This window comes from Anabrus simplex, chromosome 5 (genome assembly GCF_040414725.1).
Source record: "Anabrus simplex isolate iqAnaSimp1 chromosome 5, ASM4041472v1, whole genome shotgun sequence".
NCBI classification, from domain to species: Eukaryota; Metazoa; Arthropoda; class Insecta; order Orthoptera; family Tettigoniidae; genus Anabrus; species Anabrus simplex.
Window position 1 is genome coordinate 351,414,922 of NC_090269.1, and position 24,162 is coordinate 351,439,083.

A 24,162-nucleotide genomic window follows, 5' to 3' on the forward strand; every position below is an offset into this window, starting at 1 on the left:
GGAGCTGTAGGCCTGCAGTGGATATATCGGGTTCTCAGGAATGTCTGGGAGAATAAGGAGGTCCCTGAGGATTGGCAAAAAGGAATAAGCATCCCAATTTTCAAGAAAGGTGATAAGAAAGTTTTGAAGAACTACAGGGGAATTACTCTAATACCCCATGTTGCTAAGATAATGGAAAGGATACTGGAAAGTAGAATAAGGTTGAGGGTTGTGAATCAGATACAGGAAAATCAGTTTGGTTTCAGAAGTGGAAGGTCAACAATAGAGCCATTTTCATTATGAGACAATTAATGGAAAAGCATTGGGAGTATGGGAATGATATGGTGATGACATTCATTGACATTGAAAAGGCATATGACAGTGTCCCCAGGACGAAAGTTTGGGACAGTCTGGTGCAAAAAGGAATTGGACAGAAAAGAGTAAAACTCTTGTTATGACTAGAGGGGAGAAAGAAGGGAAAGGTCAGATTAGACTTGCAGACAAGCCCCTGGAAATAGTGGAAACGTTTAAATACCTGGGGAATGATTTAATGGAGAATGCTCGACTGGATGCTGAGATTAGTAAAAGGATTCAAGCTGGAAGTTGTTTCTATCATAGTGTAAGAAACATGTTATGGGACAAAGATGTGCCAACGGAAGCAAAGGATATTATGTACAAGATGTATTACATACCCATAACAACTTACGGAGCAGAAACTTGGACAAAGACAAAGAAGGATGAGAGTCAAATACAGGCAGTCAAAATGAAGTTCTTGAGGAGTATGATACAGAAGAGTAGAAGAGACAAAATAAGGAATGAGAAAATCCGGGAAGAAACTGGAGTGGAAAAAATGAATGATAGAATAGAGAAGAGCCGACTAAGATGGTTTGGGCACATAAAGCAAATGAGCGACGAAAGAATGCCAAAAAAGGTGATGGAAATGCAAATCCAAGTAAGGAGAGGCCGTGGACAACCTCGATTGAGATGGAAGGATACCATCCAACGTAGCATTATAGAAAGAAACCTGGACTGGGACACAGTGTTGGAGGAGGAGTGGTGGAAAGACTGAAAAAAGTGGAGAGGAACCATATTTGCCCCTACCCGGCTACAGCTGGATAAAGGGAAATGATGATGATGATATTAATGTAAATTTCAGCTTGCAAAATGTAATCATTTTTTGCATGCATTAAATACACATAAATGCTGCTTTGTAAGCAAGTAGATGGTTTATATTATATTTTTAATGTATACTGAAATTCGTGAAACTGAAGCATAAAGCCCCTATTTAGTTTCGGCTGTACAGTTGCTTTTAAATTAATATAACCGTACCTTGAATAAAAATTACATGGTTAAACATACGTAGTTTTGTTACTTACGTTATGTGCAGGTCAGATTCACACCTCCGTCTTTTTCCGTATTCTGTGGAATTTCCGGGTTTTTTAAGTTCTTGAATGATCTCTAGAAGGGTAGTCTCGTGCAATGGACCAACGGTAATCGGCTATCATATTCACATCCCAACGTCCCTGATAGCGTCGTTCTGCATCTCTGAGACCATGATGAAACCTTTCATCTTGTTCTTCACTGAGAGCTTCTAAATTTGGAGGGAATTTCGTTCATTCATTTTTGGGTTGGCAATATTTATCCTTTCTTTCCACCTGTTTTGAATTTAACCAATCAAGAATTTTTGTAATTAATTTCCTACCAATCACAGGCTTCTTCTTCGATTTGGTGTGTCATTTTAAGCTACCCAATAAAATTGAGTGGGTGTGGCTGTTTTATTCATGAAAGGTCTCGAACTTTACCCGAGGGTTTATAAACTGCTGATTTTCACGTCCCTTGGCCACTCGATCAACATCTACCTAAGTGTGTGGACGTAAAGCAGGAGGCGGGAGGCGCCTCTTTCATCAGGCAGCAGGTCTTCAGTAAGGTAATGGCCGTTTAACATTTTTTTTCTTGCTAGCTCAGCAGTTTAACCCACGGAAAAGGTCCAAAACTTTAATATGTAACCTTCTTCTCTAAAATGTAAGTTCTGCCGGCTTATGTAAAAACTTATAAAATCTGTAATTGGCATTCGGGGGTAGAGAGTGATTTACCCTCTCAAGCTCCCCTTCATTTTGGGTTTGAGGTGACTACGTTTTGGTAACTGATTTTCTTCCCTTCCTTAATGCCTTAAACAATTCTTATACGAGTCACCTCCACAGTTTGGGAATAGCCCCTGTTTCATCGGCCTAGTGCCTTTTAGGTTTTAAGAAGCTACATAGAAAAGTGCAAGTGTTCGCCTCCTTTCATTTTGTTTTTGAGCCATTTATTTACCTGTTATTTCTTCTATACGAAGGCCCTGTAGGCTGGGTACGAGATACCCCTGTTTCATTTTTGTAAGTTGTGCCTTGATAGCAATTAATTGTAAAGTATGGTATTGCCTTGAATAGGCTTGAAAAACTGAGAGCATGTCTGCTCTTTTCTAGTGTTGTTTGGATGCCTCTGGGAGGCTTGACATTGCAAAGTGGGAGCAAGTGCTCCATGTTATTAGGGGATTTCTGCCCTTGAAACAAATTTGGGTTTTGAGCTAAGAACTAAAAAAATTGTAAAACCACGGGCTTGTAGCCGAAGTGTGTTAAAGATCTAAAATCTTGAATTTTTTTTCTAAATCTTGTTTTTTAATTTGCTATGTAATCGTTATCTCACGAAGTGAGAATTTGTTAACCTGTTGCTTTTCGAAAATTTAACCTTCCATTTCAGTTTAACTTCTTTCTTGACAAAGTAGTTAGACCCATTCACCTCGGCACCTTCTTTCACCTCTGCTGATCCACCAACCGCAGTAACAAGTGGTAACGGAGCGTGGTTGAATGGGTCTCAATTAAGCCCCTTTTGACGGCTAAACATTCAATTTGACTTGTACTATAACAATTTTCTCAGTCGCTGGAATTTTCTTTTCCTATTTGTAAATCTTTGTCATCATGTCCGGCCCTCGCAAAATCCTCCATCCCGGCTGTTTGCGCAAGGGGGAATTGATTTACGAATTAGCAATTAGAAATGTTCAATCTGGAGGCACGGTTGCGGCAGATACTACTAAGCTCAAAGAATCATTAGGGTTACCTAATAGTATCCCAACCTTGGGAGAGAAAGATATTGATGACGCTCTCTCCTATCACTGACAACACTACTGAGCTAGCATCTGTAGTTAGTTTTTTTGAAGTAAGTGATCCATCTCCAAATCAACTTCAAAGAGTGCAGGCTAGATTGTACCATTTTTATAATAGGGTAAGGAGGCAAGTAATCTTGTTGAACACCTTTCTAATATGTCCAGTGAGGTTAGTTAATTGTTAACTGGGTCTGCTACTCCCAAAACCGACCAGCCCACTGTGGTAAACATAGCTAATGAGGAGGATTCTTCCAAGAATGAAGAATGTTAGAAGATCGGTAGCCACTCAACAAACTTCTGCCCCATTAGGGAAGGAATCTGAGCATCGTACATCCATTCCACCATTCGTTTTGAATAATGCAATCTCTGAACCAGCTTCTTCGCCCCCTAGGCCTTTACCAATTATGTCGCCTGCCTTTAGTAGTTTACCTCACCCTTTGGCTATGTTGCTTAGAGGTATTTCTAAGTTTTCCGTTAATTCCACTAATGATGTCATTGCATTCTTAAGGTTTTTATTTGAATTCCAAGATCATGCTCTGGTGTTTTCTCTTTCTCCGTGTCAAATTCTTCAAATTATTTACCCCTACTCCATAGGTGTCCTCTCAGACAAAATAGTAAGAGCAATTGCTGAACAATCATCTATAGAAGACTTCCACGCCCATCTGCTAGCTAATTTCATTCCGGCTAGGGCAATGTCCTCTCTAATACAGAAGTACTATTAAAGAGTACAGCGACTGGATGAAAACTTGGCAAACTTCATCCAAGATATTAAGTTTTACACAAGGGTATTTGCTCTTCATTTCCCTGAAGATCAAATTGTACAGGCCATTGTGAAAGGAATTTCACCATCCTACAGGTCATATTTGTGTTTTGCGTCGCGTCCACAAACTTTTGCCGTGTTAGAGGCTATGGCTGTCTCAGCCGAAGGAGTTAGGTATTATGACACATTACGAGTCGCTAAGGAGCCCCCTCTGTCCTCGATTAATTTTCGGCCTCCACCTCGCCGAACCTTCACAACCCGCAAATGTTATGCTTGTGGGTCGGCAGATCATCTTTGGAACAAGTGTTCATTGATTAAATCCAGTGGGACAAAGAACGGAGCAGGGTCATCACAAGGACGTTTTAAATGTGGCTCATTTTCTCATATTGCCAAGAATTGCCCGAATGCTAATAGCACCCCCTTCTGCTCAACTTCTGGTGCAACTTCCACCAACTCAAATAATCAAAAGTGACTAGTGGCATCGGCTGAGTCGGCGTGCTCACCTTCTTCAGGCTCAGCCCCTGTTAAACCCGACGAAAGCTCAGGAAAAAGTCAGGGCTTGTTGAATTTATCATTCGAAGGTCCCAAAGAATGTCTTAAGATTGCAGCGGAGACCTCCGCACTTGTACCATTTCTCAAAATTGAGTTGAATAATGAACCCGTTACTGCTCTATTAGACTTGGGGAGTGTGTATTCCATTATTTTGGCTAAATGGTATACCAAATTAAAGACTTCCTATAAATTTCCTGATTATTGCTTGTCTTCGGTTCAATGCATTTCGGCCAACTCCTCTCCATTAGAAATTTTAGGTTTCCTATATGCCAAAATTAGGATTGCTAAATTTACTTGGAAAGTTAATCTGTTTGTGGCTAAGCATTTGTCTTGCCCCATTATATTGGGAGCGAATTTCATGTCTTCTACTGGTTTAGTGCTTGACATTCAGAGCAAGTCGTGCACTTTCATATTTGCTAATAATAGTAAAATCCCCTTACTAAAATGTAATTCTGTGTCATGTTCATCTGTTTCGCCTACCCAGGATGAGATGTTGTTAAACCTTAGATATCTTCCTTAGGAGCAGGCTGAGAGTATTCGTAAGTTGTGTCAGTCATTTCCAGATGTATTTTTCCAATACTCTTGGTGTTACTGACCTTATTGAATACAAGATTGAGGTTACGGATTCGATTCCGGTTAGATTTCCACCTTATAGGTTATCTCCACCTAAAATGAAGGCTCTGAAGGAGATCATAGATCAGATGCTGAAAGATGGTATAATTCCACCCTCTAAGTTGGCGTATTTCTTGGTTCTGAAACCTCAAGGTGGCTTCAGGCCTGTGATTGACTATAGGGCATTAAATTGGAAGGTGGTGTTACAATCTGTGCCCCTTCCCGATCTTCACTCTTGTTTTTCATGGTTTCGAAAAGCTAAGTTCTTCACTATCTTAGAACTTAATCAGGCGTATAATCAAATCCCTCTAGCTGAGGAATCCAAACATCTCACAGCTTTTGCCATGGACTGGAACTTGTATGAGTACAACCACATGCCTTTTGGGCTCCCCACGGGAGCAGCTGTGCTTACGAGACTGCTAGATAGGGTCTTCTCCGACATCAAATTTGAGTACTTATACCATTGTCTTGATAATGTCGTCGTATTTTCTGAGACCTTTGAAGAACATCTAGATCATCTGAAAGAGGTCCTTAATCGTCTTCGTAAGGCAGGGTTAACTGTGAAGTTATCTAAGGTTGCTTTCGCTAAGCTTTCCATGTCCTTCCTAGGGCATATTGTGTCGCCCGATGGTGTTGCTGTTGATCATTCTAGAACACAGGCCATCCATAATTTCAAACCTCCTAAGAACATCAAAGGTGTTGCCAGGTTCATCAGCATGGTGAATTTCTTCAGGAAATGTATTCCTAACTTCACTAACAGAGCGGCGCCCTTGAACTTACTTCATAGGAAAGGCGTCAAATCTGAGTGGGGACCTTCTCAACAAGCCGCTTTCGAAGACCAGAAGTTAGCTCTTTGTAATGCCCCTGTTCTTGCTATGTCAGATTTCTCGAAGAAATTAATCGTTCAGACCGACGCGTCATTTTTGGCGGTGGCTGCTGTGCTTCTTCAAGAGACCGAACTCGGAAGCGACCCATCGCCTATGCATCTAGGACACTATCGGCTCAAGAAGCCAAGTATTCCATCTATGAACTTGAAGGTTTGGCAGTCTTATTTGCACTAGAGAAGTTCCGCCTCTATCTGGAACACGTCAAGTTCGATTTGGAAACAGATAACCAAGCCTTATGTTGGGTCTTAGCTAGGCCGCGTCGTACTGGTCGTATAGTCCGCTGGGCCATCAGAATTTCTGCCTTCCAGTTTGATGTTAGGCATATAAGAGGGTCTGAAAATGTTGTGGCGGATGGACTAAGCCGTATGTTTTCTAATGATGTGGAGACCTCTGAACAGGAAGACAGTTCTTCTCTACCCGAGTCCATACCCCCTGGTGTAAATGCCATTCTAACTGGTGAGCCATGTTGTTTAGGGATATTGAAAAATATCAACAGGAAGATCCAATGCTGGCTCCTATTATGGAAAACCTTTATTCTGGGTAACATGTCGTCCCTTATGTGTTGAGGAATGGGGTTTAATGTTGCCCGTCGGGGCATGATAAGAAAATGAAAGTCGTGGTTCCAGCTATTCTCGTACCCATGATCTTCAAGTACTACCATGAGACCCCATTAGTGGGACATTTAGGCATCTTCAAAACTAGAGAAAATATCCGAGAGATGTTCATGTGGAAAGGTATGGACGGCGAAATTCATGAATTGGTAAAAGCTTGTAAATCTTGTTTGCTTAGTAAGCCCACCTTTCCACTAAGCTATGGCTACTATCTTCTCATCAAGCGTCGTGCCCCATGGAACGCCTCTACATCGACTACGTAGGACCCTTCCCCCAATCAAAGGGGAATGCCAATAAATTCATTCTCGTGTGTGTAGATGGTTTCACAAGATTTTCCTGGTTATTTCCGACTAAGCTGGCCACCGCTCAGTCCACCATTTCTTGTTTAAATACCATCTTTTCCTCTTTTGGTCCGTGCCAATTCTTGGTTTCTGATAATGCTAAAGCCTTTACCTCCAATCTCTTTCGTAAATTCTGTTTTGATCTGTACATCTCTCATGTAACTACTTCGGCATATTATCCTCAACCATCTCTGGCTGAATGGGTCAATCGTAATCTGAGATCGGCGCTTATCGCATTTCATCATGATGATCATTCCAGATGGGACACATCCCTGCATTGGTTAGCCTTTGCTTTGAATTCGGCGGTTCATGAATCTCATAAGTTCACTCCAGCTTCGTTGATGTTTAAATTTGTGCCGAACACGCCGCTCTCTAACCTTTGGTCTCTTAGTGATATTCTACCAGAGACAATAGATCCTGATAATATTAGAGATCTTTGGAAGAAGGCTAAGGCCAATCCTAAGGCTTCTCATGAAAAAGTTAGGGAAAGATATGATCGTGGACGGAGGCCCACCAATCTAAAAGTAGGAGATCAAGTCATGGTAAAAAACTTTGTTCCTACGGGCAAGCTTGCCCCCAGATTTCATGGGCCATGCACCATTCTGGATTTCCTGACTCCAGTAACCTTGTTGGTGAGCAATCCAGCCACCGAGAGGATCTTCAGGGTCCATATATCACAGATAAAACCTGTGTAATATCCTTGTTAACTTAGTCATTAACATTTTGCAGGAGCTTAGAAGGTTATATTTTTGTTTTATTTTAAGGCCTTCTGCCCTATGGTTTAAGTTCTTTATCAGTATGAGTTCAATGTATGATCTTTCCCTCTGGTTTTTCTGTGGTCATTTACTTTGCGGCCATTACCAAGCCCCCGTCTCCTGCATATCCACACCTGTGGCTAAAATCTTCCACGCCGCCCGGCCCTCAGCCTCACCCAATAAAGATCGTACCCTGTAATCTCAAGTCACCAACAACTCTTTTCTGTTGCCGAGATCTTACTGTTTCAGTGCCCCGCAGCCGTTCGTCGCCGTACCGCTACTGAGGTGGGGTACGAGCCCACTCCACTCCCTTGATGTCTACCTGTGTACGGCGCGCCGGAGTCCAACTCCCGGCAAAGGCTAAAGTGTGGCGCACCAACCGCCAACTCATCTGGGGACTGTACATATATATTTGATTTGCCGCGTCCTTCACGATGACTACCCCTCTCATAGTAGCGGAGAGGTGTATCTGAGGGTACTTGAGGGGTCCAGGCGACCTCAACTGGATAACGGCAGCGGCGGCAGGACTTGCCATCAAAATTTGCAGCATGTATTTCAAAGTATACAGCAACAAAGACTCTCTAAAGCTGAAGTTCAACTAGTTGCTACCCAACTACTTCAAAAAACCAAAAAAAAATTTTTTTTTTCTTCTAAAATGTTTCAAAATTCTTCTGTGTCACCCCTTGAAAGGACATTTGGGAGGGGAGGTCTGTATTGGGAGGTACACCTCTATGCTGCAAAGTTAAATATTGTGCCAATTATAACTCCTCTACTGGAGAAACACTGAACTTGAAACTGGAACAACTTATAAAATTTCTTTGAAGATGGCACCACTAAAATTTGTTATTGTGTACTGTGTGAATTTCAACATGTTTTGTTTTCCGTTCTTCAAGAAGTTTGGACATTCTCTCATAGAGGTCACTACAAAAACTATGATCATGCACCCTGGTGCGAAGTGAAAGAATATATCAGAAGTAATTTTGTTCTCATAAGTTTTTCCTTTACTAAATTTCGTTCAATCATATTTGGGTTGGCAATATTTATCCTTTCTTTCCGCCTGTTTTGAATTTAACCAATCAAGAATTTTTGTAATTAATTTCCTACCAATCACAAGCTTCTTCTTCAATTTGGTGTGTCATTTTAAGCTACCCAATAAAATTGAGTGGGTGTGGCTGTTTTATTCATGAAAGGTCTCAAACTTTACCGAGGGTTTATAAACTGCTGATTTTCACGTCTCTTGGCCACTCAATCAACATCTACCTAAGTGTGTGGACGTAAAGCAGGAGGCGGGAGGCACCTCTTTCATCAGGCAGCAGGTCTTCAGTAAGATAATGGCCGTTTAACATCTTATTTCTTGCTAGCTCAGCAGTTTAACCCACGGGAAAGGTCCAAAAACTTTAATATGTAACCTTCTTCTCTAAAATGTAAGTTCTGTCGGCTTATGTAAAAACTTATAAAATCTGTAATTGGCATTCGGGGGTAGAGAGTGATTTACCCTCTCAAGCTCCCCTTCATTTTGGGTTTGAGGTGACTACGTTTTGGTAACTGATTTTCTTCCCTTCCTTAATGCCTTAAACAATTCTTATACGAGTCACCTCCACAGTTTGGGAATAGCCCCTGTTTCATCGGCCTAGTGCCTTTTAGGTTTTAAGAAGCTACATAGAAAAGTGCAAGTGTTCGCCTCCTTTCATTTTGTTTTTGAGCCATTTATTTACCTGTTATTTCTTCTACACGAAGGCCCTGTAGGCTGGGTACGAGATACCCCTGTTTCATTTTTGTGCCTTGATGGCAATTAATTGTAAAGTATGGTATTGCCTTGAATAGGCTTGAAAAACTGAGAGCATGTCTGCTCTTTTCTAGTGTTGTTTGGATGCCTCTGGGAGGCTTGACATTGCAAAGTGGGAGCAAGTGCTCCATGTTATTAGGGGATTTCTGCCCTTGAAATAAATTTGGGTTCTGAGCTAGGAACTAAAAAATTGTAAAACTAAAAGCTTGTAGCTGAATTGAATTTTTTTCTAAATCTTGTTTTTTACTTTGCTATGTAACTGTTATCTCACGAAGTGAGAATTTATTAACTTGTTGCTTTTCGAAAATATAACCTTCCATTTCAGTTTAAATTCTTTCTTGACAAAGTAGTTAGACCCATTCACCCCAGCACCTTCTTTCACCTCTGCTGATCCACCAACCACGGTAACAATTATTATTATTATTATTATTATTATTATTATTATTATTATTATTATTGAATGTGCTAGATTTTAAAAGTATATATTCAATATAATGTTAATTTAAACAGTGGCAAGATTTTGAAATTTTCAATAATGTTATTTGTTTTACGTTGCACTAACTACTTTTTCAGTTTTTGGAGACGCCGAGACGCTGGAATTTTGTCCTGCAGGAGTTCTTTTACATGCCAATAAATCTACTGACATGAGGCTGGCGTATTTGAGCACCTTCAAATACCACCGGACTGAGTCAGGATCGAACCTACCAAGTTGGGGTTAGAAGGCCAGCGCCTCAACTGTCTGAGACACTCAGCCTGGCTGAAAATTTCAAAAAAATTTCATAAATGTGACCAAACAATTTTGAAGTCATATTTATTGCCATATTTTAATACTTTTTTAGGTCATAAATGCATACATATTTCTAACATTTTTAGGTGATAAACATCTGGGCACTAGACATCACCTTGCAAGTTATAACGACATATCTCAATGTTCAAAACATGTTTATATTTTCAGTACTGTTTGTTTTGCCACATTCTGTATATCCCAACACTTACATATGCATCAGAAACTTGGGTAATTGGGGGAAGAGCAGGATCCAAACCAGTGAGATAAAATTTCTGAGAAGTAGAATAGGAGTAACAGAAATGGATAATATCAGAAATGAGAGAGTTGGAGACTACTACAAGAGGAACCATTGCAGAATAGATTAGAGGAATGAAGACTAAGATGGTATGGACATGTGAAGAGAATGGAGATGATGATATCTAAGAGGATGCATGATGTGTGAGTGGAAGGTAGCAAACCAAGAGGAAGACCAAGGGACATACGGCTGAAGAAAAGAGGCGAGCACTGAGCCAAAGTGATGACAGAGAATACAGAAGATGATGGAGCCACTTAAGTTCTCAACAGACCTGGCCAGTGGCTGGCAAGTTGTGTGCGAATAAACCCACATCTTTCTGTGTGAACCAACTATACCTTTACTGTTGCAGCTTTTTTTTTTCTTTTTCTTTTTGCAATTTGCTTTACGTCGCACCAACACAGGCAGGTCTTATGGCGATGATAGGATAGGAAAGGGCTAGGAGTAGGAAGGAATTGGCCGTGCCCTTAATTAAGGCACAGCCCCAGCATTTGCCTGGTGTAAAAATGGGAAACCACAGAAAACCATCTTCAGGGCTGCTGACAGTGGAGATCGAACCTACTATCTCCCAAATGCAAGCTCACAACTGCATGATCCTAATCACACGGCCACTTGCTCGGTACTGTCTCAACTACGCATTCTCTTATGGCTACTACAAGATGAAAAATTCACTGGCAGAAATACACTCAGGCACTTTGAAAAAAATATTTTTTATTTTTTTTTATTTTTTAGTATCATTAATCAGTGACACTTTCATTGTTAGTGGTAAGCTGAAACACACTTATGAAATCTTTGATTAAAATTTTTCAGTTTTTATTTTTTAAATTTACTATCTGCATTATGTCACACCAATACAGACAGGTCTTATGGCGATGGTGGGATAGGAAAGGCCTAGGAGTGGGAAGGAAACGGCCGTGGCCTTAATTAAGATACAGCCCCAGCATTTGCCTGGTGTGAAAATGGGAAACCAGGGAAATCCATCTTCAGGACTGCCAACAGTGGCATTCAAAGCCACTATTTCCCAGATGCAAGCTCAGAGCAGCACACTCCTAACCACATGGCCAACTCAGCCAGTGTATAATTTTTCAAAGAGGGTGACATTTGCGAAACAAAACAAATAATACTTTTATATATATTACTAGCAAGATACCCGTGCTTTGCTACGGTATTATACTGAAATTTATAATTGAATGCTTATTGTTTTAGATATATAATCCGCCGAAATTCGCGATCTGACTCGTATTCTGCGAGAATCCACCAAAATTCCTGATCTGACTGGTTTTCTATTATTTTACGGCACGTTTCCTCCCATTTTTCAATCTTCCTTTCCAGCAATCGATTTCGTACTTCCCGGGCTAGGCTCAGGTATTCCTCCCGGTCAGTTGGGTCCGTAAATCTTTGCCATCTTTTCCTATAATATTTTTAATATGGATAAAATCCTTCAGGAGATCCGGCGAGGTGTTATATTGGGTGCCTTGACGGCACTGAACCCGCGGCCGGACTGCATTCTTAGTCATTACCCGTCCAGGAGCTGTTTCCAGCGCGGTCCACACATTGACGATGTTCCGGAATATTATTATTATTATTATTATTATTATTATTATTATTATTATTATTATTATTATTATTATTATTATTATTACTATTATTATGTGTTGCTGGAATGACTGATGACAGGGAAACCGGAGTATCCGGAGAAAAACCTGTCCCGTCCCCGTTTTGTCCAGCACGAATGTCACATGGAGTGACCGGGATTTGAACCACGGAACCCAGCTGTGAGAGGCCGGCGTGCTGCCGCCTGAGCAACGGAGGATCCTTATAAAAACATTAAGAACAGTAAAACCAATTGGTCTCACCTCCTTCTACACCCCACCGCCGTTAAGTTTATTTACCGCCACCCTTCCCCCCCCAAAAAAAATTAAAAGAAGGCTTGTTTCTTTATGTTTAAGGGAGATTCCAAACACCAATGTTCACGTCTATTACCTTCAGTTTTGAGATATAAGTATCCCCATAAAAATAATTTAATTTTTTCACTTGATTTCACACTACCCCCCCCCTAAGTGAATTTTCCCGCAAATAATACTTGTTTCTTTAATAGTAAAGGATCTTCTAAATACCAATTATCACGACTCTAACTGCTTCAGTTTTTGATTTATGTGTCCTCATGAAAGGAATTCAACTCCTTTACACTCCCGCCCTCCAAGATGGTTTCCCCCCCAAAACGCGTTTTTTTGTTTTTAAAGGAGATCCAAAACGAATTTTCACGTCTGTAACAACCTTAGTTTTTATTAGATGTATGTATTCTCATACAATTAAGTCAATTTTTCAATTCTTTCATCCCCCCCCCCCCTTCATTGGATTTTACGAGAATACATGTTTCTTTATTTTTTCAAAACACATTGCAAATATCAAATTTCACGTCTGTAACATCTTCATTTTTGAGATATCAGTAGCCTAATTAAAAGAATTCGACACCATTTTCAGTCACTTTTACTCCCCCCTCCACCCAAGTGGTATTTCCGAAAACTAAAAATACACGTTTCTTTATGTTTAATAGAGATAAAAAATACCATTTTTCACTTCTGTAACATTTTAAGTTTTTTAGATATACTGTAAAAATTCTCATTTTAAAATTTCACCCCTTTTGAGTTCCCCTTAAGTGGAGTTTCCAAAAACAAATCACCTATGTTTCTTTACATTTACAGGAGATTCCAAACACCCACCTTTTACTTCTGTAACATTTTACGTTTCCAAGATATTCTGTAGATATAGTCTTTCAAGAAATTCACCCCAATTTGTCACTCCTGTTTAACCGCCATTAATTGGATTTTCCAAAAAGGAAAAAATACGTGTTTCTTTATTTTTAAAGGAGATCCCATACACAAAATTTCAGTTCTGTAATATCTTTCGTTTCTGAGATATATGTATCCTCATTAAAAGCATTCAACCCATTTTTCACCCTTTTACACCCCTCTTATTAGGATTTAGAGGAAACAAAAAAATACGTGTTCCTTTATTTTTAGAGGAGATTCTAACTACCAATTTTTACATCTGTAAATTTTAAAGTTTTAAGATGTAGACACACTCATTTTAAAAAATTCACCCCCCGTTTTCACCCCCCAATATTTGGATTTTCCAAAAACGAAAAAATAGAGTAGATCCAAAATACCAATTTTCAGGTCTGTAATATCTTCAGGTTCCGAAATATAAGTAGCCTCATGAAAGGCATTCAACCCATTATTCGCCCTTTTACACCCTTCCTATTGGGATTTTCCGAAAACAAAAGAATACGTGTTTCTTTATTTTTAAAGAAGATTCTAAATACCAATTTTTACATCTATAACATTTAAAAGTTTTGAGATATATATACACTGATTTTAAAAAATCACCCCCTTTTCACCACCCCCCATTAATTGGATTTGCCACAAACAAAAAAAAATACGTGTTTCTTTATTTTTAAAGGAGATCCCAAACACCAATTTTCTGGTCTGTAATATCTTCAGGTTCTGAAATATAAGTAGACTCATAAAATGTATTCGACCCCTTTTCCAACCTTTTCCATCCTTCCTATTATGATTTTCCGAAAACAAAAAAATACGTGTTTCTTTATTTTTAATGAAGATTCTAAATACCAATTTTTACATCTGCAAACTTTAAAAGTTTGGAGATATAGATTCACTCATTTTAAAAATTCACCCCCTTTTCACCCTCCCATTAATTGGATTTTCCAAAAACAAAAATATACGTGTTTCTTTATTTTTAAAAGAGATCAAAAATACCAATTTTCAGGTCTGTAATATCTTCAGTTTCTGAGATATAAGTACCGGTATCCTGATTAAAGGCATTCAACCCATTTTCCCCCATTTTCATCCTTTTTCATCCCTCCTATTGGGATTTTCTGAAAACAAAAAAATACTTGTTTCCTTATTTTTAAAGAAGATTCTAAATACCAATTTTTACATCTGTAAACTTTTAGAGTTTTGAGATATAGATACACTCATTTTAAAATTTCACCCCCCTTTTCACCCCCTTAGCGACGGAATATCCAAAAATCCTCTCTTAGCGAGCACCTAAATCTTAATATGAATATATACCCAAAATTTAATTTATTTATGTCCAGTAGTTTTGGCTCGGCGATGATGAATCAGTCAGTCAGTCAGTCAGTCAGTCAGTCAGTCAGTCAGTCAGTCAGTCAGTCAGGACAAGTTATTTTATATATATAGATGAATAGTCATTATGAATGAAGGTACTTACCTCTGGTTTGTCATATACAGAGCAGCAGGAGGCAGTCTGATGGTCACCGAGTGGGCAGTAATCTCCTTATCCACAATTACAGGTTCTGTGAAATTAGGTCGTCTTGCAGGTAGAGAAAAAGAAGTGTGCGCTTCTTTCCCCTTTACAGATGAAATGGCTTGTACCATTACAGTATAATTGGTTGAGGGAAGTAGGTCAGAGAACTGAAAGGAATTGAGAGAAATTTTTAATCTTTCTCAAAATGTTCATTGTATCTCTCTATCCAGTTTTAAAACAAACATCTTACAATTTTTGACAGAGACTTTAGATCTATGGTGAAATTTGATAATCTTCCACCCAATATTAAACAGATGTTAGTTCAATTGTAGAAGTAAAAGTACATTTCAAGATGGACTGTTTTCGCTGTCTTCAGTTCAGAGGCTGGTCGGATACTCAATTAGCATCAATAAATGTTATGTGGTTATAAGGAAACTGTAAAAACCAATGGCAGAGCTATAATGAGGTATGCAAGGTATCGTGAAGAGTGATTTACTTTAAAACTGTTGCCATAGTTTTCTTCACTGAACAAGAAAGCACTGTTGCAGCACAACTGGCCCTATGAGTAGGACCTTTCATAACATCCATATTGCTTATAATCCAAATGTCATTACTCACCAACACCCTTACCTCAGCAGCTTCTATATTGTCACAGCCATTAATGGGACAAATACTTCAGTCGAAACAACATTTTGCTCTAGCCAATGCTAAAAGATACATACAACTGTCTATATAATACAGTTATGATGCCAGTGGTTGAAGGCCTTAAAATCTCCAATGTATTACACTACCACGAGATTCAATAACTCGGGTACGGTAAATGACAGCTCAAGAAGGGACAGCCATGCATCACTGAAAGTACTACAAAAGTTATTAAAATTGTGGTGGTATATCTGCACAGAAATTCTATACAGGAACAATAGTGGCCATTGACTAAACCTGTTCATTAGGAAAAGTCCTCCCAGTTTTAATTATCGGGTTGATGGGAGAGAGTTCCTTATGGGAATCATTGTTAATACCTAGGTGTTAATATAAGGAAAGATTTTCGTTGGGGTAATCACGTAAATGGGATTGTGAATAAAGGGTACAGATCCCTGCACATGGTCATGACAGTATTTAGGGGTTGTAGTGAGAATGTAAAGGATGCTGTTAGCTTTACGTCCCACTGACAAAGATAGGTCTTATGGCGACGATGGGACAGGATAGGGCTAGGAGTGGGAAGGAAGTGGCTGTGGCCTTAATTAAGGTACAGCCCCAGCATTTGCCTGGTGAGAAAATGTGAAACCATGGGAAACCATCTTCAAGGCTGCTGACAGTGAGGATTGAACCCATTATCTCTCGAATACTGGATACTGATAATATAGATGTTGATTCCCATAGGGAATCTGATTTGTCCCGAATTAGTAAATTTATAATACCAATGTAAAGGGTCCGTTATTGGACATTATAAAATTTCCAGCTAACTCTTTCCTGGTTGCCAGTGTTTTGCCCTCGTGTGCTAGTTTGGGCTCATCAGTTGGTACCTAGCACGCCTACCAAGACGCTGGCTAGTGCATACCGTGGAGGCCATTGCATAGGCTAAAGGGTCCGTTATTGGACATTATAAAATTTCCAGCTAACTCATTCCTGGTTGCCACATAGCCACACAAAAAGAAAAATAAATGTGGTAGGATAAATTATTCTGTAAATTTTAAGTTTTGTTTCTAATCATCTGGCATGTAATGACATTTCATTGTGTGTGAAATTGAAGTGTAGCAATTCATCTAAGCTGTGTTATTTTGATTATCTTCATGATATTATTTATTTGTTTATGCTATCATTATGGCATTCGTTTCATTTTCTTTTTTCATGCTGTGTTATGCTCAGTGATTCTAAATTTCTGTATGTGAACCATGAAAGTTTTCACATATGTGTGTGTCTATAAATTGGTCCTGTGACTGATTGTACTTGGTTGACTCTGTAGTGGTATGTCATTTATGGGTAAGAAGTGGTTTCGTTCCATATAGCCCCAGTATGTGTTGTTCCCGTCTTCATATTTTTTGCTCATGATAGTGCCATTCTATTAACCCTCTTGGAGCCAAGCAGTAATGTGAGCACCCGCCCTTTAAATTGCCAGACCCGATCAGGTCGGCCTTCATAAATCCAGTCGGAAGTTGCCAGAGCCGATTACGTCGGCCGGCTTAAAATTCTATGATATACATAATTTTGTGGCAACCTATAGTGACGTGCATACTTTTGTGACAACCTATAGTAAAGGGGCTACAAATTATTGTGTGCCTGACCTTTCTTCGGCAGTTCTAAGAGGGTGTTCCAGCTTTCACAAGAGTCGTTTCCTGTGCTTAGAAATACTGCTAACCGGTCATTAAGAGATTGCTCCTTGCAGTGGGTGGATTTGTGACAGCAAAATGGCAAGTGGTTCACGTGATATTTTTTCAGCGGGTATTGATGATGATGGAGTATTTGGAACCATGCAAAGTAAATGCGGATTATTTATTGGATAGCGATAGTGAATTTAGTTCGAAGAGTAGTGATGAAATTTTACCAGACACGCCCCCAGGATCACCGTAGCTAAAGAAGAGGTGTTGATTTGTTTCTAATCGCACTAAAGTTACTGTGAATATGGTGGTAGATGAATATAGTGATGATGATGATGATGATAATGTCTCTGGAAAACATTTTATAGAAATTTCTCCCAATGAACCTGACAACGTTCCTCAGTCTCCTATCTCCTTCATGGAACTTCCTGGATCTAAACATCTCTCCATCTGATTCTCCACCCATATCATACTTAAATTTATTTTTCACTTTCTCTCTGCTAAACCTTATAGTCACAGAGACCAATTGACGGGGCGAGTTGGCCGTGCGCGTAGAGGCGCGCGGCTGTGAGCTTGCATCCGGGAGATAGTAGGTTCGAATCCCACTATCGGCAGCCCTGAAGATGGTTTTCCGTGGTTTCCCATTTTCACACCAGGCAAATGCTGGGGCTGTACCTTAATTAAGGCCACGGCCGCTTCCTTCCAACTCCTAGGCCTTTCCTATCCCATCGTCGCCATAAGACCTATCTGTGTCGGTGCGACGTAAAGCCCCTAGCAAAAAAAAAAAAAAAAAAAAAAGAGACCAATTGCTACACTGACAAACTCCTTACTTGCAATGAACTGTCACCCAATTCCCAATTTCCACTCTCGACATTGGAGATTCAGCACAATTGATGAATAAGGACGTTCATTGCTGTCATCGTGAATATGGGACTGATAAGGAAACCTATCATTGTTTCACAATGGAGTACTGTAGACCAGTTCATTACCTCTGGGTTTGGTGAAATGTTCTCAAGTAATAGGTTTCAGCTTCTATAAAAAAAATTCATTCAGTTGAAAACAGTAAGTTTTCTCTTCCTGGCTCTCCAAACTATGATCCCCGTGCTCAATTCCATCCTCTTTAGATCATACTAATAGTGTATTTACACAAAATTACACTCCTCACCAGCAACTATCCATAGACAAAAGTTTAGTTGGAACTAAATGCCATACACAACTACTCCAATATATGCTGAATAAGCACCATCACAAGTGGGGAATAAAATTTTGGGTGTTGTGTGACACAGTTGGTAAGTATTGTGTTGGTTTTTATACATACAGAGATGCAAGATCCATTGACGACAAAAGCAAAATCAGAATTAATGGACTGGCCTACAGTGTAGTGATGAAACTTCCGTCTCTAGTAAGTTATTTTATGAAATGTTTTCACATTTACGCAGATAATTATTTTACGTCAATCCCTTTTGCAAAACATTTATATTCAGTTGGAACATTTATTAGCAGCACTATACGAAGAAACAGGAAGGGACTACCAGATGCTGTGAAAAAGCCATTTAAATCAGTTTGTAATAAATATTTCAGACAGGGGCTTAATTTTACTAGTGGATGGTGTATTTTTACTTAGATGAATGTAGAACTTTGAAATTCAGGAAAAAAAGTTGCATTCATTATCATTTCGAGAATGGTCTTAAATGCTTATTTATTGTATTTAGAATACTGTAACAGAAAGGAAATAACTAGGCTCCAGTTCTACTCTAGTATAATTGAATCTCTGAGTGCTGAATGGTTTGACAATAGACAAAAAATTATCATGAATATTACTGTGTGTGAGCCTCCGTGACTCAGGTGGCAGCACACCGGCCTCTCACCACTCGGTTCCGTGGTTCAAATCCCAGTCACTCCATGTGAGATTTTGTGCTGAATAAAGTGAAGGCAGGGTAGGTTTTTCTCCATGTACTCCAGTTTTCCCTGTCATCTTTCATTCCAGCAACACTCTCCAATATCATTTCATTTCATTAATCATTCATTAAGCATTGCCCCATAGGAGTGTGACAGGCTTCAGCAGCCGGCACAATTCCCATCCTTGCTGTTAGAAGGGGTTTTCATTCATTCCATTCCTGACCTGGTCAAATGACTGGAAAGAGGCTGTGGATTTTATTATTATTATTCCTGTGTGTGGCGTAAAACTTTTGACAGATAAATTAGAAAGATGTTGCGTTGTATGCAGCTCTCCACAACAGAGGAAAAGGTCATGAACTGTGTGCATCAGGTGTGATAAATGCCTGCATACTAAATGTGCAGCTCTTCTTAAGTGCCCTAAATAAACAAAATATATTTAAAGTTCTATTTCAACAAAACACACAGATATTTTTATGAAGTTCCGTTAGGCCTCAATACTTTTATTGTCTTTATTCTTTCCATTAGTGTTAGTGTAAATATACACTATGTGATCATGTGATCAAAAGTATCTGGACACCTGGCTGAATATGACATACAAGTTCGTGATTCTCTCCATCGGTAATGATGGAATTCAATATGGTGTTGGCCCACCCTTGGCATTGATGACAGCTTCCACTCTCACATGCATATGTTCAATCAGATGCTGGAAGGTTGCTTGGGGAATGGCAGCCCATTCTTCACGGAGCGCTGCACTGAGGAGAGGTAATGATGTCGGTCGGTGAGGCCTGGCACGATGTCGGCGTTCCAAAACATCAATCAATCATTACTGATCTGCATTTAGGGCAGTCGCCCAGGTGGCAGATTCCCTATCTGTTGTTTTCCTAGCCTTTTCTTAAATGATTGCAAAGAAATTGGAAATTTATTGAACATAATTCTTGTTCTTTTCTGACCCCGACTGTATTAGAGCACTCGGGGCGTAGGGAGTATTTGATTTTCACGCCCTTCATGGCTCTTGACTTTACTGTCCCAAAGGTGTTCTATAGGATTCAGGTCAGGACTCTGTGTAGGCCAGTCCATGACAGGGATGTTATTGTCGTGTAACCACTCCGCCACAGGCCGTGCGTTATGAACAGGTGCTCGATCGTGTTGAAAGATGCAATCGCCATCCCCTAAGTGCTCTTCAACAGTGCGAAGCAAGAAGGTGCTTAAAACATCAATGTAGGCCTGTGCTGTGATAGTGCCACACAAAACAACAAGGGGTGCAAGCCCCCTCCATGAATAGCATGACCACATCATAACACCACTGCCTCCGAATTTTACTGTTGGCACTACACATGCTGGCAGATGACGTTCACCGGGCATTCACCATACCCACACCCTGCCATCGGATCGCCACATTGTGTACTGTGATTCGTCACTCCACACAACGTTTTTTCCACTGTTCAATCGTCCTATGTTTATGGTCCTTACACCAAGCAAGGTGTCGTTTGGCATTGACCTGCTTGATGTGAGGCTTATGGGCAGCCGCTCGACCATGAAATCTAAGTTTTATCACCTCCCGCCGAACTGTCATAGTACTTGGAATGGATCCTGATGCAGTTTGGAATTCCTGTGTGATTGTCTGGGTAGATGCCTGCCTATTACACTTTACGACCCTCTTCAACTGTCGGTGGTCTCTGTCAGTCAACAGACGAGGTCGGCCTGTGCGCTTTCATGCTATATGTGTCTCTTCATGTCTCCACTTCACTATCACGTCAGAAACAGTGGACCTAAGGATGTTTAGGAGTGTGTAAATCTCGCGGACAGACTTTTGACACAAGTGACACCCAATCACCTGACCACATTTGAATTCCGTGAGTTCTGCGGAGTGCCTCATTCTGCTCTCTCATGATGTCTAATGACTACTGAGGTCACTGCTATGGAGTACCTGGCAGTAGGTGGCAGCACAATGCACCTAAGATGAAAAATGTATGTTTTTGGGGTTATCCGGATACTTTTGATCACATAGTGTATGACTACCCGTAAGTGGTGACAAACTTTGAACAACATTATACAGGGAGAATATTTTAAGTGTTCCGACTTCTTCTCGCATGCCGTGGGAAGTCCCGAGCGAGCGCCATATGGTTTCTGTCAACACGGCAAGATAAGAAGTGTTCACTGCAATGCGCAGCTGTTTAGCACTCTGTCCTTCAGTTAGTTAGAAAATATTAGACTTTTAAGGTGTGTTGTGAGGTTATTATCAATACACTATAGAGCAAAAAATATTTTTGGTCGAGTGTTATTTGCACAAGAAGAAGAAACCAGTTAAAAGGTGCCTTCGAAAATTCCGTAGACAATTTCCCGGTGCGACAGTACCATCAAAACATTACATGCATCAGCTTGTTTACAAGTGGCGTAGTACTGATTCTGTAAGCAATAAGAAAAAGAAGCGAAGGAGAACAGCTCTCACACAAGAGAGGTTAGAAGATATACAGGCAAGACTTCAGGTCAGTCCACATAAGTCGCTTCGGAGATTCGCTCAGGAAAGTGGTATTTCACCTTCTTCAACACGTAATGCAACAAAATTGTTATGTTTACAATCTTATCGGACTCGTTCAGTCCATAACATACTGCCTACAGATTTCAATGCAAGAATACGATTTTGCAATTGGCTAATAAATAGTGTCCACGACGGTGTTGTGGATCCGAACTTTCTTTTTATGAGCGATGAAGCCTAGTTTCATTTGAGTGGATATGTCAATTCACAGAACAATAGAATCTGGGATACAGACAACCCGCACATTTTACAGCCGAGACCTCTGCATGATGTGAAGGTGGGTGTGTGTCGCGCTATCAGTGCCCGACAAATTATCGGTCCGATATTTTTTCAGGACACGATTACTTCTGACCGTTATATTCACAACATTCTGGAACAATTTTTTGCTGAACTGACTGAAGAAGAGAAAAGGTATGGCTATTTCCAGCAGGATAGTGCAACGGCCCATACGGCATGTAGCTCTATGTGACGGTTACGGGAAATGTTCGATGATGATCAGATCATCAGTAAAGGCTTATGGCCCCCTCGTTCGCCTGATTTAAGCACATATGATTTTTATCTATGGGGAAATCTTAAAGGAAAAGTTTACAGGAATAATCCTCAAACTGCAGAAGAATTAAAAACTGAAATTAGGAACATTGTGCGTTCTATCGGTGTCCATGAACTACAAACTGTGTTTTGAAATCTCATTACAAGACGTGAATTGAAAGAGATCACTTTCAGCATTGTCTGTAAATACTGGTGAGTTCAGTTTAATTTCCTAGTTGATTTATTTATTTGTTTATATATTTATTTATTACTGATGAATTCAGTTTAATTTCCTAGTTGATTCATTTACTTATTTGTCCAGAGCATCTATGTAGCCGGCGAGTTCGGTTTCATTTAGTTTCTATAGGCGTAATCATGCCGCTTCTTTGAGCCGACTATGCCTGCTTGTCATGGCGGACACTGCGCTCGCTGTCTCCGCTTCCCAGCGCATCTAATCCTCGGCACTCCGCTCTGTATTTTCAAATTAATCACGCTGTATATCTGGTGATAAGTCTTCATCTCAACAATTTTTGGTGAGTAAATATATATTTTCATTTTCTTTCTCTTTACTAGAAAATCAAGAAAAATGACCTAGAAAACTTGTCCCACTGACCATGCACCACCTCGTAAACTGCTGGACTTCAAACTATATTTGAATTTGTATTTTTATTGCTTTTCTTTTTCTCGTTCAGAGTAATTATTTTATAGAATTCTGTTCAAATATAAATTCTCTATCAGTAAGTAAATGCCGGTCCCCACAGGCCAAGTGTTAGCGTGTGTGCCTCTCACCCGGAGGTCATGGGATCGATTCCCGGCCAGGTCAAGGATTTTTTACCTGGGCCTGAGAGTTGGTTCAAGGTCCACTCAACCCAAGTGACCCTAAGTGATTACAATTGAGGAGATATCTGAGGGTGAGAGGGCAACCTCGGTCTAGAAAACCAAAAAAAAGTTACCTAGAGAAATTGTTTCACTGACCATGCATCACCTCGTAAACTGCAGGTCTTCGGACTGAACAGCGGTTGCTTGGTAGACCAAGGCCCATCAGGGCTTTAGCGCCATAGGTTTTTTAATTATGCATATTCTGTTGTATTGTAAATTATTTTCAAATAGATACTGGAACCAAAGGGAGAAAATGTTTTCCGTGAAAATAAAACCTATAATATCAACTACGGTATTAATTTTTTATGTTTTAATAAATCAGGATTATTTTTATACTATGTAGTCTGCATGTAGAAAATTTCTTGTCAGTATTTGCCATACATAGATATATATGCAAATTTTATTGGTTAGTAAAATTGTCTTTCTTTTACTAGTGACATATGTTTGAATTTTTATTTTTTACGTTTTTATTTTTCTCGTTCAAAGTAATTATTTTATAGAATTATATTTAGAAATACATTCTACATCATTACATGTATTATTTTGTATTGTAAATGATTTTTCAAAGTACATATTGGGAGAGAAAATGCAAAAAAGGTTTTTCTCTTCCTAAAAATAAAAATTATCGACAAATATATTATCAACAATAAAACTCTTTTGATTCTTTATATCACTCTGAATCAGTTGTTTATTTTATGTAGTTGACATGTAGAATATTTCTTGCCGGTATTTGCCATACACCAGTAGATATATGCAAATTAAATACATTTATTTCCACTCAAAATAGCCTAGCCCTATACAGCAGTAGAGTGGAGGCGGAGCTCGGGCCTTCTCCAGTTGATGGTGAGCGGCCAACCAGATTGGCTCCTGGCTCCAAGAGCGTTAAGTATGTTGCAGAGTGCTGTCCATTGTTGTTTTTTTTTTTTTTTTTTTTTTGTCTTTTTATTTTTCATTAGATAGTTACATGTGTTATATTGTGTGTTTTGGTCATCTACTTATTTTGGTTTGAGTCTGTATGATTATGGGATCACTTGGAACGTTCCTGGTCAATTTTTAAATTCCTAATTAGCTACGAGATACAGGGTTTTGTAGCCCAACTGAAAATATTCTTTGATCAGCTGTTGAGCCTTTCTATCGTGTATTTATTCACTTCTCCATCTCATATTTTATTACAGCACAGGAAGTCATTTATGTTGTAGCAGGGGTGTCTA

The 24,162-nt window shown here is 39.6% G+C and overlaps 1 protein-coding gene across 1 annotated transcript in view; it reads right to left on the reverse strand.

The window, feature by feature from the left end:
- LOC136874532 (receptor-type tyrosine-protein phosphatase kappa) overlaps positions 1 to 24,162 on the reverse strand; it is a 381,492-nt gene that overhangs the window by 162,744 nt on the left and 194,586 nt on the right. Inside the window, exon 11 of the mRNA XM_067148168.2 lies at positions 14,759 to 14,961. Coding sequence (XP_067004269.2) covers positions 14,759 to 14,961 — 203 coding nt within the window. The remainder of the gene's footprint in view (positions 1 to 14,758; positions 14,962 to 24,162) is intronic.